At 30.7% G+C, this 21,033-nt stretch overlaps 1 protein-coding gene across 8 annotated transcripts in view; it reads left to right on the plus strand.

The window, feature by feature from the left end:
• LOC116779750 (protein sickie) overlaps window positions 1–21,033 on the plus strand; it is a 142,949-nt gene that overhangs the window by 101,716 nt on the left and 20,200 nt on the right. For 4 of the 8 annotated variants that reach the window (XM_061526875.1, XM_061526872.1, XM_061526877.1 and 1 more), the window contains 13 exons: window positions 6,051–6,222; window positions 6,461–6,598; window positions 6,858–6,911; window positions 7,190–7,340; window positions 7,553–7,645; window positions 8,346–8,490; window positions 9,487–9,600; window positions 9,718–9,891; window positions 10,006–10,032; window positions 10,607–10,713; window positions 11,199–11,321; window positions 12,184–12,266; window positions 13,842–13,916. In XM_061526875.1, coding sequence (XP_061382859.1) covers window positions 6,051–6,222; window positions 6,461–6,598; window positions 6,858–6,911; window positions 7,190–7,340; window positions 7,553–7,645; window positions 8,346–8,490; window positions 9,487–9,600; window positions 9,718–9,891; window positions 10,006–10,032; window positions 10,607–10,713; window positions 11,199–11,321; window positions 12,184–12,266; window positions 13,842–13,916 — 1,456 coding nt within the window. The remainder of the gene's footprint in view (window positions 1–6,050; window positions 6,223–6,460; window positions 6,599–6,857; window positions 6,912–7,189; window positions 7,341–7,552; window positions 7,646–8,345; window positions 8,491–9,486; window positions 9,601–9,717; window positions 9,892–10,005; window positions 10,033–10,606; window positions 10,714–11,198; window positions 11,322–12,183; window positions 12,267–13,841; window positions 13,917–21,033) is intronic. The other 4 variants (XM_061526873.1, XM_032674178.2, XM_061526874.1 and 1 more) reach the window with 4 other exon arrangements.

Raw genomic sequence — 21,033 nt, forward strand, 5'->3', positions numbered from 1 at the left:
CCGTACCGCCCGACCATAACACGTGACAAACTTTTCCCGATTTTCCGTACGGAATGTAAATCCGTAACCGGCATCGATCGACTGTCGTGAGACGCACGCTCGGCCGGTTGTCGATCACAGCTGGCGCCGTTCATCTGGACCGCGCTCACAAAGACTTGACGGGAATGGACTTGTGAATCCTGTGAACTGCTACCGATAGCTCGTCGCTGTTGAAGTGTGTTGTAGGTGTTGACTGTGCGCTGTGCCTTGTACCGTTTGATCATCTGAGCGGGAATTTTCAAAGACATTAATTAGAATATTACTATTTATGTTACGATAATAATTTTGCAGTCATTAGTGTAAGGATAAGTGTTGCCTTGCTATGTGTCTTCGCTTCGCTGTAGACGTTTAATATACAACGGTGCTTGAACTTTTATACGCATAGATAAATAATCCTTTTGCATTAGAAAATATTCAAAAAATATTATATGAATTTTTTTACGTGATCAAAATATGGAGTCGGTCCGAACATAATTGGTAAGATGTAGTGCTATTATTAAACTTCATATTACATATTAAAAAACATGAGGCAATAAACTCTGTCAGCATCTGGAATATTGCGAAGTCAATGAATTGTGTGTGACATGTGGTCACCAATCCTAGCCGTAAGTAGCTAACCACAATTTAGTCAATAACAAATTAATTTAAATTATTCTATTAAAATTTTTGGTTCAACAACGGCTATTTTATGATATTACGTTTCAAAGCAGTTGATCGAAGGTTATTGCTTCTGTGATGGTGGGGTCCTGGGTTGGGGCGGAAATCCCTAAGCCCGAGCAGAATAACATCTATTTCTAAACCGACTTATAGTTATTTTATTATATAAATTACCTATACATTTATTTGCACCTAAGAAACCTATTAATAATTATCAACATTTTGTCATACATAGATCTGTCAACTTTATTCTATAAAAACTTTGCCCACTATAAGTCGAAAACTTTGATATGTATTCTTGCCACTTACGTCTCATCTAAATTAACCAATTAAAATATAACCAAAGAAAACAAATGACTGCCAAGAAAGGTCGGGTGTAACGATTAAATAAAAGTGTATGCTCCAGGGGCTAGTGGGAATATTGTTTGCATGTGTTGTGTTGGCGTGTAGGGGCGAACTGTTAGTGAATCATGGATTCGATTGTTTTGTTCAAGTACTTCGTCTGCTTTAACCCTCTAAACGAATTTTATTTTTTCACTTTTTTCCGTTTAACAAAAAATATAGTTAATACGAATGAAACTAGTGTTATTCGGATTTACTACGCGGATTTTATTATTGTATTGTATTGTTGTTGTATTTTATACACCTCGTCTGCCCGTGATCACGGTTGCTGCAAAGTAACCGAAACGTCGGGATTATGTAGTTTTTAAATAAAAAAATCCGCGTAGTAAATCCGAATAACACTAGTTTCATTTAAATGATTACTCGCGAAAATCTTAGATCTCATTAGTTAATACGAATATAGTTTTAAATTTCAATTAAATAGAATTTAAAATAATCCAATATAATTTTTAAAACCAGGCTTTAATTGAATAAAATTAGTATAGCAGTACTAATTTAAAATATACTAATATTTATTTAAGTTAATGAATGGATGAATAGTATATAAATTTATATGCTTGGGTGTGTTATTATGTAGATGATATGTTAGTAAATATGCCACCATTGTGAGTGCTAACAATACATGTGAACACCATAATTATCTTTTCAATTGAAGGAAGCTCTATAAGTTCGTATATAATGCTATCAAGAATAATAGAAGGTAATATGTTAAATATAAATCATTGCGATTTCGTTTAATGAAACCGTATGTCTGCTTATTATTTTCGGACCACAAAATTCATTATAGTTTTACGAGTCTCCGACAAAGCGTAAAGTTAAATTCAATCCAGAAATGTAGAAAGTTAGGTTCTGTTTTATTTAAATTATTTTTATGAAGGCACCTTGCTTGAAGGCTGCAATAGTATAATTAAAATATATCAAGATTAAGTTTTTAATTATTCGTTATTATAAGTGTCCAAATTTGTTATACATTTTGATGTATTGCTATAATAATACATGGGTTACTAATGAGGAACTTTGAATTGGGAGACTCTAGGATACGCGATGGTACGCAAAGTTTGTGTATTTCGCATGAAAAGCTGGGAGTGTAATGAGAGCCTGGCTGTGAAATAGCAACTAAAGAACAATAAGACCTTTGCATCATATCCAAAGGCAATCGCCTACTTTTTATTTCTTAATATGTTATTATCAAAATATATTCCTATTGAGATTTGTATAGACTTCGTATGTTATGCATATTAAGGGAGACAAAAAATATCTATATAGGTAATTTTTAAACGCTTAAAAATAAAAGTGCTAATAAGTAAAGCCTCTGGGATTGCTGTAAATAGATTTTGACTTAATTTTTTTTTCTCATAAGAGTTCCCTTTTTTCTCTAAACTACTTAAAGTAAACAATAAAACCCTTTAAATTTAACTTTATCAGATGCGAAATTAATTTTATCAAATAGTATAATTGAAAAAAAAAATGCTTGGCTTGGCTTGGCTTGTAATATTTATATTATTTGAGTTCTTAGGAGTTATTGCTCTTGTATTAAATTAAAGTTTCATTGTAGTATGATGTTAGAACGAAAAAAAAGGAATGGTCTATTTGCTTGACCACAATTATTACAAAAAGTTCATATCTGATTTGGGGTAAGGTTATATATTTTTTTGAAAACTTATATCAGATACGAGCAGACTTTCTCTCTATAGTAAATTTCTCCATGATTATATTCGATAAAGTAGAAAACTCTGGTATTAATTATTTTTCCAAATCGATTTTCAGAAAAAAGATTTAATACATTATAACAAGTGAGTTCGGATTTACAAATACAATATTCTTATATAAAATCCAATAGCAGATATCCATCATTAATACCGGCAGGAAATCGTCAGGAAATATGTATATGTTAAATTATGCTTAAAGAAAAAATCGCGATAACGAGAACTGCTCAGTTTTCATAATGAGTATGAAGGGTAGAAGTTCCATTCAGATCTGTCATCATTAGCAAGGGCTTCAGGCGTGAAGGTTTCATTAAGACGGCACGTAGTAACAATAGGGGAATTGACATACCTTATGGTTATACTCCAGACTGTAGAGCAATTTACCGTAATGCATTGCACTTAATGCTAGGGTTTATTGGACGTATATTGAACGGGCATCAGACGTATTACAGGGATAAAGATAGTAGGCGATTTATTCATATTCAAGATGTGACTGATCATATAGTTTACTTGTTATTCAACATATAACTTAAAAAATTATTGCTTCAGTTTTGCCAATAGACTTAGTCTGTGTGTATTGCATTTGTAACTGAACAAATACCTTTTATGTTGTGTATATTATATTATATTTAAAAATGAGCGGAATATATTTTTCTATCTGCTTTATATATTTCCCTCGACACTATTACACTTTTGATCCTTGAGCTTAAAGCGTTCTGTGAGGGAAGTTAGCATTAGTCGGCTTAAAACAAATCGGCTTAAAGCATTAAAGGCTGTTTCGAGTGTAGTGGTGCCTTATCGAACAAAGGTCAGGATAAATGTGTGTTGACTGTATTTCTGTGAAAACATTAGGCTGACATTTGAAAAGGCTGAAAAATGTTATATGTTCAATGTTTTTTTTTACATATTATTAAAAAAGAAAGATAGCAAAACTGAAGCTTTCCTTTGTTCTAAGTAAAGACGCTTACGTAACTTATCCCAAGTTACACGCAAACTTCTTAATCCCATTCCGAAAACGAAACATAGACCTTTTTAATTTCAGTTAATGGATGTTCGAGTTCGATGCTTCAAGTTCCTATTTGTTGTTGTTGCTATTTGGTAACAAGAAATTTTCTTTCCAATTAAAGATAGAAATGAACTATTCATTGCAGAGTCAATGTACGAAGTTCAAATTATACCTATTTATAGTAACTGTACTAAAGGGTATACTATTAAATAAATAATTGTTACTCATTAAAGATTGAAGTTCTGAAGAAATATTTATAATATCTTACAGTATATAATGCCTTATATATTAAGAAATAGTCTTAAACTAAGGGGATTTCATTGAATTTTTAGACAAATTCTTCACGAAGTTGTCAGAAGTAGAGAAAGAAATTTTAAAATTTTGAGGCATTGCCGATATATTCATTATTTATACCGTTTAAATAAAGTACTGTTACCATAAGATTTGATCGATGATATTTTAAATAAACTTCATTTTTAAAATGGTAAGTGCTTTAAGAGTATCGAATTAAATTAGATTTATTTTATTAGTTGCGTTTCTATTAACTAAAAGGCAAAATCGGTGTAGATTATATTTTATTTTTTGTTAAAATAAATGATTTGTTTTTTTTTTTTTATTAAGATGTCAAGTCTGTTAATATAATTTAATAATTATGATATTCAGGAAGAGTTGCTACTCTTAAGCACTTAATCTGTTCCTGGACCTTAATTGATTATGTGACATGAAATAAGGAATGATTGATGATTACACTGAATAAGTTCCTTGTTGTCTTGAATTACGTGCCGCATTTTCAAACCCTTTATGGAGATTGTTTGAGATAATGCTATCTTATATGAAATTTATTGCGTAGTATTGACAGCGCTCCTAGATAATCATTATTGTATATAAAGTATAATGATTATATTAATATCAATAAAGCGAATTCTATAAAGTATTATACAGTAGTACATATATACTATTTATGAATATATTGCAAAGGACTTTATTCTTTTGATGTTGATTAATATTCATTTTGTTTTTAATGTGCCATATAATTTTTTTAATAGCAAATTTTAAATTAGAGGAAAAATATTATACTAATAGCATAATATATAAAATTATTAGATATTTTTTTTATGTGCCCCTGCCATTAAACCAGCAATATTATCCCAAAACAGGAACCGCTATAGCATTCTCTGCTAAACAACTATCACTATTGTTTATATACGTTTTGTATTTTGATTTCGATATAAAGCATCTCAAAGTAGGCCAAAACATGTTGCACGTTGTGAACACCCTTTATCAGCTATATCAATTGCCTTTGTTTCGCCCTAGGCTCAGAACTCTGCAGACCCACTTTCATTTCAAACAAAACACACTTTTAAAAACAGACGCTACGTAATCCAAGCAGCAACCCTTTAGAAATATGCATTACATGAGCAGTTGAGCACAAATTACTTTTTTACTATTAATACTTCGAAGTATACATACATATTTGTTACATATGCACATTCAAGTAAACAATTGATTTTATTAAATTCATTACAAGTTAATTTCAACTTTGATTGTGAAGTTTGCGTTTGTAATATTTGGTATATTTGAATTTCATATTTCTGATTTTGTATAGTATGAATCATGCAGGGGTAGCGTCCCTTACGATAAGGGCTACAAATTAAATTTCTACAAACTGAAATGAATCAGTCCTTTAAGTAATATTTTTATAAATATGTTGTTGTATTTTGGTTAATACCTAAGCTACATATTAGCATATAAGGAGAATTTAATTATACTACATGGATGGACAGAATCATTTGGTGTTAATTGTGGGTCACCTTTATAATGAATAGATTAACTACTACAATATTGTCTCCATAATAGCACCATTGATCCCTTTGTAGACAGAAAGGGTAATCTCTTAGTTAATTGTGCAAAATCCAAAATGTCCTATATATGAATGTGGCAAAGGTAATCGGATAAATTATCCAATAAAATGCAAATGAAATGCGATGGCCGTAATTATTGCGAATCGAATCAAAAATACTCATCTTTTGAATGATTTAGCGCTTACAACGATTACAATTGCATACTATTGGGAGAGTCGTTTAATTAAAAATAACAAATAAATATATTTTTTGTGAGGGTAGATGACTTTGGTTAAAGAATATGTGGGTTTTCATTGTCTTTAAGTAAAGTTTAAAAAATATGTTAGGAGTTTATTAACAAATAACTTTTCACTTCATATGTGTATTATTTTCTTGCAGACGTGGTCGTAGAGGCATGGAAGGCGGAAGCGGTGTGGTGTACCGAGTGGTAGGCCGTAATCGCAGTAAGGCTGACTGCGGCCAACAAACCGAACGCCAACCGCCAGCCCCCAGACAAGATACCACCTGGAAGAAATATACCGACTCACCTGGTGTTGGAACTCCACCTTCGGTATTAATACTATCATAGTAATGTTAATACACGATAATGAAATATGAAAAAACTCATACTTTTATTTTTATAGTCTCTAAGCCATTAACGATATTTTACCAACTATCTGCAATAGATATAGAATATGAAGAAATAAACATAACTTTTTAGAGATAACGCGTGATACAGGTCACACATAAACAAAACATTTAAGAAGGATTAAGGGATACACTTGAAAATGTTTTTTCGTTGAACTCAGAACCAGCCAACACCAGCTCCACCAAGTCCATCTCATGGTAGGAAAGGCGAACGACGTGCTGGACACCATTCGCCACAACATCACAAAAGAGAAAAGCTCACTGCTGCCCAACAGTTGGGAATCGCACCACATCCTCAAGTAAGAGTCTTATCTGCTTACATTCGATTTCATATTTAGATAATTTATTCGCTTTAAGTACCATTGTTATACATACATACCTCTATAACTATGACTGTTAGAAGCAGTAACACTTACTATGTAATCAATAGTACTTCTTAACTAACTTCATAATTTAGAATACCTTGGCTTTCATTGTTTATTATCAAATTTTAATAAAAATATTTGCACCAATTTTCAAGTCTATTAGAAATTTTAATGGCAACTTATCCATTTATAGTATCCAGCTTCAAGCCAATCAAGTCAACATTCGTCAAGAAGTGGAGGATCGCAGGTAAAAGAGCGTTTTATTTTGACGACATACGTAAAACATTTACAATGTACTTCTACGAACATAAATACAGCTGTACCTACTGTTTAACAACGAAGTTTATGATATATTATCCTGATACATACACTTAATCTAAATATAAAATTAAAAATATCAGACCAACAAAATGAGTACCATATGCATATTCATTTATATAGCACAATTGTTTCATTAATATTTACTATACATTTCAATAATACACTAGTGTATCTGATGATAGGTGATGATTCACATATTTTTAGTTACAGTCACCTAGTGGTTCATCGCGCCCGTCCAGTGGGAATGGTAGTTGTTCCAACAAAGCCAAGGTCCCACAGAACTTTGGTTACGTCAAAAGACAAAACGGCCAGCCACCTCCGCCACCTCCAAATGGACCTCCACAACATGCACACGGTAATAATAGACTCTTAATATGAAAAGTTAGAAAATAGTGAATTAATATGGAATGCATATAATTTCGGTTCAAGTTAGTTCAGGATTGGCTTAATACATTCATAGTACTTAAAAACAAGATAGTTTTCCACTTATACCGATAATTTAGTATCATATAAAATATAAATTATTATAAATCAAAATTAAGATGACCAGTTGTTCATACATTTCAGGTGGAAGAACAGCTCAAGTATCAGCAGTGCCCAGAACAAAAGTTAAAGTTTCTGGCGGAACACAAACATGTACTCAAGACCTCCAAATACACAGTGAGTGCCTTTAAACTTGATTATTATATATATATATATATATATATATATATATATATATATATATATATATATATATATGGTTTTGCATAGGACCAAGACTGTTCATTATGTTATAATTAATCACTTTGTTCAGGATTTAAGAGAATTAATTTAAATTAATAAAACAAATCAAGCTAAAGCAAATTATAACTAACATTGTGCTAGAAGTGTTTTATAAGTCAACGGAGTTGGTATTGTTAAGTTATTAGTCCACATTTAATATCTTTTAATTTGCATTACACTTACATACACGGTTTAAACATTACCTTAGCGTGTGAAAACGAATGTCACAATAGTGTTTGTCACATATTTAGTTTACTTATTAATGCCGAGCGTACTATATCAAAAAAATAAAATAAAAATATGTTTCAATAGTAAATCAAAAACATGAGAGTGTAATGTAAAATATTGTTTCACTAAAACTGAATACAAACGATGTGTTAAAATTAAAAAATAAAATTCTGAAGTCTTTATAAGAGTTATAAATGTAAATGAAACTAATATTAAAACTACATACTCCCGACGATCCGGTTTCTTTGCAGCAACCGTGATCACGGGCAGACGAGATGAGACTGTCTGACATTGAAATGAATACTTGTGAAAGTCTTCGATCTCAGTTATAAATGCATTTATAATATTATTATAATAAACTCCACAGAGAATGGCATAGGTCCGAAGTCCTTCTCCCTCCAGGGCACGGCGGCGGCACAGCTCTCTGCATCAGTTCGTGAGAGACTCCTCGGCTCACAGTCACTACCAAAGCCGGGGACACATGAATTCGCCGCCCTCTTCCATCATCATAGGTATGATATATATTTTAATGTATGTACCTTTATTTATACATATGTGTATATATAATTGTGTTAACGTATTTTTCGTCGGTATATATTGCGTCTATATTGGTATACCTAAAATACCTTAATAAAAAACATTTTGAAATTATATACATAAATATATTATATACTAACATTTGTAAACTCTTAAATGAGCAATCCGGAAAGGCTTTGTAAAGTTGAACATAAAATTTATCTTTTCAAATTTTATGTTCAGTTTAAAATAAATTTTATACGCGTAATATTAATGACATCATCCTACAACAGCTGGGGTCTTAGCTGCGAACAATGTCCCATTCAATTGTAACACATCAATTAATTTATTTAAGAAATACTATATTTTCGAAGGATACAAGTTAGAGCAGGATAGCGTTAGTCTGAGCAAGAAAGCGCAAGATAATTCTTGGCAGAGATGTATTAGATGTATTCATTTGTAAAAGGAATTCTATTTCTTGTGTATGTGCAAAATATGTAATGAATTAAAATTTTATAAAGCGCAGTTAAGAGTAAAATAGATTATCTTTAAATATAGAGTACATTCATATAGTAATAATTACTGTTTTTATAAAAATCAAGACGAAAAAATACAGAGAATAAAGTAGTAGTCAGTAAAATTTATGTCAAAATAGGCTTAAATAAATGAATCATATTTTATTGCAAGTTTTTTTTATAATTATTCCTGTTATATTTGTTAATACGTTCCTGAAACATTTTAATTGAACATTATCATGCTTGTTTACCATTTCTCACAATGACACGTAAAATTCTTTAATAGGTTGCCAGCTGAGACTGGACATAAAATTTATTTTGTTAGCAAACAGTTGTTATCTTACCTTCGGGTCTACATATTTGACAGGTTCGCAAATATACTTATCAGTTACGTTTGTGTGACATGTAAGTTCATGGGAATATGACTCAGTGTTGGTTTAAACTTTGAGTGGATTGCTATAGTTCGTAACATTATAGGCCGTCGCCGAGGGGAGGTATGAAGATCAGCGATGGAAGTCTCTCCGATACACAAACGTACTCCGAAGTGAAATCCGACTACGGCATACCGTACGCTCCATGGCTGAGACATAGGTAACTATCGCTTTGTTATTAGAATGTGAGTGTCCCCATATCATCAATACCCAAGTATCATGCTTCCGCATACCTTTCCGTCTTCCGAGCATGCTTCATACGTGTCGACCATTTCAGTAATACATACACAAGTGGAAGGCTGTCTGAAGGCGAGTCTATGGAGTCGCTAACGTCGCTGCACTCCGCGCAACACACACAATCCCCTAACTCACGCAGCTCACTCACACATAACAAGCTCATCATGCATCGAGACGCACAGAGTACGAGATTGAACAGGAGCAACAGCATCAGGTAACTAGTTAGGAACCTCCCTTTCATCGATCATTACTCTGTGCTTCAAGCTCTTCTCTACCAAATGTAGTTATAAGTTATGTGATATGATATAATAAGTGTATTAATTTTTAGCTACCTCAGAGATAGGACGTTCCCAAGGTATGCCACAAGGTTGTCAGTTATGTTATAGCTTGGTGGCACGCTTCATTTTTGATTGTTCAGCTGCATGTTAAGACGAGGCACGGCTTTTCATGATTTCAGAATTATAAATCTTTAAAAGCTGTTAATTTCCTTTCTTACCGTGTAACAATTGTATGTAAATTTTATGTTACTGATATGAAACAAATCATAACCATCTATCATGCAGTCATAGTTTACATAATTTTTATTTATGATCTCATCTTTTATGGCTATTATTATTTGTATCATTTGCGGTATTTGAGAAAAATGTATCAGTGACTTATGTTCGTAAGTAACGTATATTCCGAGATATTTTTAAAATTTTTTGTTCACCGTCATAATTATACATTGAGTTGCAAAAATTATTCGCAGTTTTGTGCATACCATACGTAAATGTTACTGTTTGATAGTATACATTAATACTTGGTTTGACATCATCTTTATAGAAAAAGATAAAGTTAAATTCAATTATCACAGTCAACGTATATATGTATATTGTCAGACACATCTTCAATTATGTTCAATACGTCATTGACTGTTTGTATTATTTCAGATCAACGAAATCCGAGAAACTATACCCGTCAATGCTTCAAAGGTCGTCCGAGAGTGACTATGAACCGTACTACTGTTTACCAGTTCAGTATGGACCGAGTGGACAAGGTAATAAAAGTTATTGATATATACAAATTAAAACAGATATAGAAATTTACAAACATATGAGTAACGGTATATTTTAAGAACATGATCGCTTTTACCTTTGACGTTGTTCCTTTATATATATAAAGGTACGTTTACGGGAAACTTCACACAGTAGATGTCCTTCTATAAAATCTACTTAATTTAATTTTCAAAATAATTAATTTCAAAATTATTTCAAAGTTCACCATAGGGTTCAATACTTAAACAAAAATATATATATAATTAGTGTGATACTTTTTTAGTTGTATAAATATGATAAAATTATTATTTATTATCATATACATATGTGATAGCTATGACTTGATACATTTGGAACTAGTTTATTCTGTCTGTGTTTTTAATCACACACACTCACATATATACATATATATATATATATATATATATATATATTTATCCCTGTATGTAGATTTTCTTACAATATTATAATATATGTCATACTCCAGGTATAAGTTACGGCGTGTCCGAGCCGCCGTCTCCGTCGCCGCGGTCGGCTCTGAGCCCAACACATGCGCCTGCCATCCATACGCCGAGACACTCGCACCATTATCCTAAGAAAAATGACGACGGTAATAATGTTAATATAATGGTCATATAACAATGTCCTATGGATAAAATTTGTAGACATCTATTGGTGTTCTAATACAACTTTTACTCTTACACTCTTCTTCTCTTCGATTCTGCACCTCTCTTTCTGATTACGTCTCTTTCTTTCGTCCTAATTATAAATTAAATGTTCTGTAGGACAGCGAAACGAAAACTGAGATTAAAATATAGAATAATAAATATTGAAATATAGAAGCCCACCATTCCTACAATTAATTTTAAGTAGAAAACCATTCCTTTATATTATTCCTGATCTGGAGTTGTTACATAAGGTGTATAGTTTTGCTTTAAACAATCCCATAAGTCGATATATAAAATCAATCAATACGTGCTAATATTTGTTTGTACCAAGACTTCATATATTTTAACTATGTTTGTTTTTAACTTTTTTCTTGTACATATATGCAATTATATCTTTGCATGTCATTTAATTAATAGTTTCATTGATAATATTTGAATGATATAATAAATGAATATCTGTATGTTTGTAATGGTGATCTTGTATAACATACAAAGAAAGCTGTCTTTTTGTCTTTCTCAATGACCTTTGAATGGCTGACGGTATTTTAATTATGTTGTTCTCAAATACCTAACAGTTGTGACGAGAGAAAGCGTCTGTAAAAGCAATTCAGTTAGATATAAATTGTGACTATAAGTACCAGAGTTAGCTTTTGTGCGATAAAATAAGGCGGTATATATCCGAAGCAATGTGAAACTACTATGTTATTGGAAGATAGATGATGTCAGAATAAGATGAGGTTGCTATCAACATCACGGGCAGAGGCTAGTATGAAATGTATTAATTATTCTCTTTTTCCTACGCAGTTCACGGTTCAACGGCGTCTCTGGTATCAACGGCGTCATCACTAGCGGCTGGCGCGGGATCAGACGAAAGACATAATCATGAGGTAAAATACAATATAAACATTTTATATATAATTAAAACATGACTTTCATATCAAAATCATTGGTGCAATGACACTGTTAAAAAAAATACCTAAATTCCTTTTTTAAATAGCAAAGGATTTTATCATTATCGATTTTTTACAGCAGTAGTATAAACATTTTGGTTACTTATTCCATATAACTTTGTTTTTTAAAAAAACATAAGGCTCTGTATTATATTCGATTACATATAAAATACTTTTATTGTTGTCAACTATAGTATTTATACTATTAATATTATGCTTTAGGAATAAATTATTTCTATATGAGTCGCTGTTACATAAGGTATTTTTCTTAATAAAATTTTATAAAATTTAGATTTCGGGAGTATCAAATGTTTGGCTGATCCTAGAACGTTCCTTGATTCGGAGCTTTTTAGAACAGCAACAGAATCAAATTACGTTCTGACAAAATATATAAAGGAAGATGAATTTTTACTTAAATCAATATTTATTGTATATAAATTTTAATTCTTTGTTTATGTAATGGGAATGTATATATTCTATAATGAGACTTATATAAATATATAAAATTTTTCTCTAGGTACGTTGTTGTTGAGTAAGTTGTATATAATTACCTATTAAAATTAACACTCGACATTTCAATGATATCATGGAAAATCAAATTTAATTTCAAACCCTATCTAAATTAACAAAAAGTATATATACGACGCACATATTGTCCGCCATATTGTTTACACACATATTAAATGCAATTTAAAATTGAGAACGAGTTGGTTACCTAAGATCAATCAAGAAAATCATAGATAAATCAGGTCAACTGTTGACTGCTCCTCGGATACGTTTGAAATGCTCATCCGTATGTATTTCCGACCAGCTATTTGATTTAAGACAAAATTTTACGGGTTTTATTATATGAAAATAATTTATTAAATTAAATACATATAGATACATATTTAAAGTTTTATCTTAAACTTTAAAGCATTCTTTTTTATTTTTGTTGAAAGCACCATCTCGCGTCCAAGCTTGCTATTTAAGAATAACCCTACAACAAGACAGACTTTTTATTACGAGTATATAAAAGTAAAGCATATCATCATAAAAATTCATTTAATTTCCATGACACATAATTTTCAATCTGGTCGTTTTAACGGGTTTAATTTATAATCTAGGATTATGATTACGATACAGACTCGTAATAAGGGGTTATTAAATTTAAGTAACATACGATATTAAGTTATATGAATATTTTATTTTTGCCATATAAATTTTTAATTTAATTTTATTTTATTTACAAATCTTTATATTATGAATGTCATAAATGAGAAAATTTATTTTTGTTACTGATGCCGGCAAATATACTGAACAGATTGCGGTACTAACAATCATTATTGTTATGGCTAACCAAAGAACTGTATTTTATAGAAACAGCATAAAAATATAAAAGCGTATACCTAAGTAGACGTGCTCTATATCAGTGAAGTTGCGGTCGGAAACTGGTTATATAAAAATCTTATTAAACATACACATGCGTGATTTAAGTCGTAAATATATTTACAAACACTATCTATTTCAAAGGTTCGAAAGTTACGGAGAGAGCTGGCCGACGCGAAGGAAAAGGTGCACACCCTGACGACGCAGCTGACCACCAATGTAAGTACTTTCTATTACTTATGACGCAGAATGTCAGATCATTTTATAGACATGTTAATGGAATTAAAAATTCATATGAACTATATACCATTTTCACCTGTTCTATGTGAACAAAATTTTACGTTTCTATTTATATTGAATGTAAGCTGTGAGTGGATAAGTAAATTTTAAATTTTTGTTTGATCTCTTTCAAAATACGATTACAAAATATCATTCCAGACAATCATTAACGAATGCATAACTAACTCTCGTATATATTAAATCATCAAATATAACCTTCGTTTCAAAAGAGTCGTGCCTTAACAATGTTTCATAAATATACATTCACTTTCGTATGAAGAACAACGATAAGAATACAGTAAACAACGACACCTTATACGATAGAATAGATAATAAAATGAGTCGTCATGTTTATAATGAAGGGCAGATGCGTTATGTGTCAAACACATAATGTACGCTTCATACAAAGTTGCACTTTCAACCGTCTTAACTACCTAAAGAAGCAATTAATTCTGGCTCTATCTAATAACGTCGACTGTTAGCTAAATCACTGAGTTTCGCAAATAACATTTTAAGCAGCTTCTGTGTGCTAACTGTGAAAGAGCGACAAACATCAATCCTTATATATATATTTGCTTTTACGACTATTTGGATGTCATAAATTCTGATTTATTGCTTCAAATTTATTACCAATAACCTGTCCTATTAAATTTATATGACAATTTCTAATTAAGCGGCACATATGTTATAAAGAAAATAAATCCTATCCTATTTGATGTCTATAAATTAACAAAGTTTTCGATAAACGGAATTTCATACTAACACCGATCAGGTACGGAAGCACGAAATTCCAATTACATATAAAATTGATGAATTGTCACGAGATCAGATAATGGCTGTTCGAGTCTCACGGCCCTTTACATCTGACGGTATGTGTGTCAAACGCTAACACTGTTTTCAACTGAAGGCGTTCTAACTGTATTACGAGCCTTGTGTATTTCCATTAAAATCAATGACAATAATAATATCACAGTAGTGATAGCTTATAAAATAGTATTTAAGATTTTTGGCGCCTCTGATTTCTTGTCTATGAAGAACTTCACGAAATCCTGTAATCGTATGAAGAATATTTAATATGTTTTATATAAAAATATGTAATTGAGTATTTCAGTTACCAAATACATACATGTTTTTTTGCGATACCATGTTGCTTTTTTTATGCGATCCAGCAAAAATCTAAGAGATAAACGAGAAAAGAAATAATATTCGAAAATATCCACATCAAAAAGGTTTTCATGTCCTACGACATTCAAATCAACAGCATTGGTATCAAAAGAGTAAAAGAAAATTTAAATCGAGAAAGTTAAACTAATCGAGATTCCGAAGTAAATACAATGTATGAAGTTGTCTTTGATTCTTGTTCAGCAGTGCCAACTTTTTCATACAATTTGAACAAAATTTGTACATCACCGATTAGACAACAAATCATCGAATTATAAAAGACTAAACGGTTTAGGTTCATATAGCTATGAACGAAACTAAAGTACATACGTACAGTCGGATTGAAATTATTGTCGATTTTATAGTCGTTATTTAAAATGTAAATGTAACATAAAAATTGTAAAAAAAATATCCTATTACATATATAATTAACTATTAATTTATGGACCGTCTGTATGTTTCTTGATATCTTGCGTTACGATAAAACAAAATGCTTTTCCATATTCGGAAATCACATGCTGCTACCGGGAGCTGATGCTTTCCTGAATTCCTTTATCGTTAGGGTGCATTTATTTTAATCTTATTATGACCTTCAAAGCCTAATTTGGTAATTATCAAGAACCGGAGTGAAATTGTTAAGGAAAAACGAGTAGTCTACACAGAAAATAACGCAATATGTATATTATGTGTTATAAATCATTTGATTATTGAAATAATATAGTAAATATTTTAAAACCTTTTTTATTTATTTATTCAAGTTCTAACGGGATATGTTCAGTACTAGCTATTCGTTAAACTACATCAAGTACCAAAAAAGTTGAAGGCAATAAAAATAAAACTTTAGGAACGTAGGCCGAGGGATAAATCAATCTCGTAACTACGAGTCGTAAAAAGTGAGTCCCTTTGAACCCTTAAGTTTTTACCTCAACTAAATATTTCTTAAGGTATACTTGTTACAAAGAGGTACGATTACACTAAATGATTTCTAAGTTGCTCTAGAACTATGATTGACGTTACTGCAATCCTAATGACGCAATTTTGATGTGAACCACTGGTACAATAACATGAATGTTTTACTGATTACGAAGTTTGTATAGCTATAGAATATAAACTGATTACTAAGTTTTAATGAGTTATCACAATAATTGGTAGAAAGTATGTCGCAGTTACTCCAAAACTACATTAACATTACGCGTCGTTTATTCAGATGAAATAAAATCTGTAAAGTTTTGTTTTCTCTATTGGCATATAAATTACAGATAACATATTTTGATTACGACGTCTATGTCTTGCAAAATAGTATCTAAGTCCCACATTTTATTAAATAATACTGTAATAATATTACAGTTATCATTACTATAACTTTTATTGGCTAGGATAAAATCCTTCATTTGCCATTTAATGTGTCTTGATACATAATTTATTCGATGTTTAAAAGCGGCCGCCTTCTTGATTATTTCCTCTAATGTTCATCATTCTCTTAATATCCTCTCATTTAAGAAACAAAGAAGTTCAGTTCACAATGAGATTCCACTCGTTTCTTCATACACTTTTAAAACACCATAAATAATTCAAACTGCGAGCTTGCGTCAATCTTTGTATTTATTATATAGTTGAACATATTGTCCTGGCAAATTGTATGTATTTATTTATTTTGCTTTTGTTTTAAAAACAACCTTTCTTAATTCTTTTCTTGTTTCGATATTTAACTTGATTTTATTTTGTTATTTTGGTACAAATTTCGCTTTCAGATAATTTTGTATCCGTATTTAGTATTCCGTTACTGGATGCTTTTTTGTTCGTTCCCCATATTGGTCTTAATTTTAAATTGAAGTTACGATCAATTGGAATTCAATGACGATATAATTAAAATCGATATCACGGAGCTATTGAAAAACATATGTGTTGGTTTTATCAAAATACATTTTAATTAGTATTAAGAAACAATGTAAATACATATTATAAATATTTATACACTATCTTAATTATTCGCGTAATGTAATTTACGTAATACATTTAACCAAAATAATAAGAATTCGATAAAGTGGTATTGATTTTCTGTTTAAGGAAATAATTATGTTTTATTAAGATGTTCAAAAAATTTTTAAATTAACCTTAACAACCTTATAATTGAGGTGTGAGTGAATAACAATTATTACAGGTACGTAACTTCAATTTTAAATCTTAATATTGTCACATGCGTTCGGTTCTCACCCAATGACAAAGAAGTCAACATAAAACTTTAGTGTCGTAATCAGTTATTACTACCTAATTAAGAAGACACGCTTATTTTCGCTAGTAAATTTTTTAATTCTACAATATACCATCCGTAAAAAGGTGTACGTAAAATATTTTTATTATTCAATACTTTTCTGTACAGGCCCATTGTGTAAACCGTAAAACTCTATAAGATATTGTTTACTTTTGTTGACAATAAATAACGACTAACATGAAACCACTCAAAAGACTGTTTTTGTATGTGAATTTATTTTTTATATTTGAAAGAAATGTTCTAGCGTCGTGTTACAAACATCTAAAAAACTTATCAAACGTAACCCGATCGTGGCCTATAATCATTAAAACTGGTCCGCACTTACGCAACAATGTGTTAGAGCGACAATTTTAAACTATCATCAATTGCTCATTTAAAAATATAAATAAATAATATCACGTAACATTATGTCATTATTAAATAAAATTTGACTCCGTCTACTAAAGTCTGACGTTATAACAGCGTATAATAAAAAAAATATCTTCAACATTGGGTCCAAATCCTATATCATCGTTCCCCTTTTTACGGGCTCAATAGATTGTAGAAATATGAATAGTGATCAGTCCGGGTTACACATGGTTCCGTGAGTAAATTTTATTCAGTTCTTGTGTTTGTCCGAAGTAACCGCAACCAGTTTGTTTTGAAACCCCGTCTGGGACGGACGCGCGCGCGTCGCTCCGTTTTATATGCGCGATTTTTCGGATTATAAAAACAATCTTGAACTTTTGACAGTGAGTTTAATTGTGATAAGTGTTACGTATTGGATATATTTAACGTGTTCCGTGCTCATTGATATATTTGGTACATGTTTTAAACTAATATCAAGGATCGTAACATGTTTGATTGGTGCTTGTTGTTTTGTTACCAAGACATTCGAGTCTTGATGTCTACATTGATTTAACAAAAGTCTCCTTCTATCTTCAAAAAAAATAGAAAAGCATTGGTTATAATAATAGAAACTATTAGTCGTTAATTTAGTAGCATGTCGTGTTGATATAATTACTTTATATGATATTATGACTAGGCGAAGTAAATACACGGCATTTATTTTGTGTTGAATCATATCCCTAAACATTAGAAGCAGGTATTGGCATCCCGTTTTTTTTTGCTATTTACGGGTCCCTATTTAGTCAATTCTCAACGGGCAAGACTTATTCATTTGTCTCATTCTCTAACAGCCATTGTCCATTTACCGGGTTTTTAGGAAAGCTTCAATTTGTGAGATTCAATAATGTGTTTCTAGGTATACCTAATTTTTAAATAAGCACTTCTAAATTGAGTTTGACAAAATATTTAACACATGGCCCATGCAAAATTTTTCACGCATACATGTTGAAATAAAAATAAACATCAAAGTAACTGTTAATAGTTTTTACATTTTACTTTGAAATCAACACCTTTTGATGTGTTTTATGGTAATATGAATGGAGTAATCAAGCAAGGTTTTTTAAGACGACAAATTGAATAAGCGTCTCTATTAACCAGCTGCAAACTGTTGTAAAACATAATTAACTTTCTCGAGTTTACTTTCTTAGATATCATGTAAAACATAAAACGTTTATAAAAATAACATTATGAAATAGCACCTAATGTTTCTTTAACCGTGCTGTAAAGGTCAACAAATTTTACAATAAAAACCAGTCCCTGTCCAGTTTGTCAAATCATTAAATAAATAAATAATTTTATGTTACTTTCCAGCAAAAAACAATGGGCAAAAATATTAATTAGATTGTTTTTCATTAAGGACTAAGAAATATTAATACTATATTTCAAATATTATTTCATACTTTATAATAGTAATACAAGTCCATTAAAAATGTATCAACAATTACGTCTTAAAATAAGTGTTAATTAAACAAACCGAGATAGCAGTTATGTGCTTCAGTCGTAGTGATGTCGTATCAGATATACGTAAATGGAACAGCCTGTTCCATTTACGTAATGGGTATACATACGTTTTGTAATAAAAAAATATAATTAAAATAAGAAATGCTAATGTTTTTTGTTATTATTTTCATCCGTTTCATCCGCTTAGTAAATTAAGTCCAAATACCGATTATTCAATTTGCCCTACAAATAGTTTAGTCATAATATCAGTTTGTTGTTTATAAATTCTTATCGAAACGCACGATACTTAAATATCTGCCAGATATATCTTATCATTTATATAAAACACTCCCTTTGTAGTTTAATATAGCGTTTTATTGCCGATAATTTTGTCATTGACTTTCTTTTATATTTTGATTCAAACAAATGACAGGAACAGTGCTTACTCGCTGTTGGAATACGCCATCTTCAATCAAGCAAGCGCCTCTACATTTTCAATTGAGGTTAATTTATACGGAGACAGAGATATGTAGCGCCCCTGCTTTATATATACGTTCAATAAGTTAAATGGCCTATTCATAAATGTTATTTACGTTATGATATCTAGACAATAGGTTTTAAGGCTATTGAAGGAATCTTCCAAACAATAACTCTAATATTTGAGGACGTTATGTGGTGATCTGTTCCTTTATAAACAAACATATCTATGAGCATGCTACTGCTATAACCGGGAAATACTCACATAATCAAAATTCAAAAAAACTAGAATTCGTCCTTTTTATTTCAAATAATGGTGTGTCTCAGTATACTACTACGGTTGTTGTCTATTATTTCTGTAAATATAGCCAGTGTTTACACGACAAAAGACAACGAACTCGTTAAATGTATGTAAAATAATTAAAACTACTCGCTAGTTTCTTCGCTGACACATGCATAAGACCACGCCGGCTTTGAAAATTATAAATGATGCGATAAATCAATTGTTATTATCAAGTATATTCGGTTTATGAAAATATATTTAGTATTGAGATCATTTTAACAAAATCGAAGGTTAACAAACGGCATCCTTAATTCCATAATTGCTCACATTAGAGAATAATGTAACGGAAATCCAAAATTAATTGTGTTTATTACTCAAGTCGTAGTAACTTTCTACTTCACTGATACTGGAATATAATCAGATTTTGTTGACTATTAAATAAACTATAATTTGAAGGTCTCATTACCGATAATTGATAGCCAATAGCTTTGTTATCAATTTCATTTGACATATTATTCTGGCAATTTAAGTTTATTTGAGATCATGAATTCAAAGTTACTTATAAAAGTATCTTTAGAACGCATGCATCAAGTCGCAATCTAAATTCATAGCGAACGTTGTCGAATTTCCTTGTATGATAAAATTCAATTACATTGTCATACCGCCCGTATTTATTAACCATTACTAATGCACTAATAAATGGCGACTGACATTGCAATAGCAATCTCTTCCATCCATTTGAAGTAATCAAACTTGGTTCTACTATTATAGAATTTTTAGATATTTAAGACAATTTATTCAAAGAATGGAACTAGTATTTTTCGCATAAACTACGGGTGATTTATTTTTGTAAAAAACTTACTTAAAGTAACCAAAACGTCGGGAGTATGTAGTTTTTTACAAAAATAACTCACGTGTAGTTTATCCGAAAAATACTAGTTTCATTTAAATGAATAAAACTCGCGAAAATCTTAGATCTCATTATTCAGAGAATATAGATTTAATTTTATTCATAAAGATACAATATAATATTTGAC

This window comes from Danaus plexippus (assembly GCF_018135715.1).
Source record: "Danaus plexippus chromosome 3 unlocalized genomic scaffold, MEX_DaPlex mxdp_30, whole genome shotgun sequence".
Taxonomy (NCBI): domain Eukaryota; kingdom Metazoa; phylum Arthropoda; class Insecta; order Lepidoptera; family Nymphalidae; genus Danaus; species Danaus plexippus.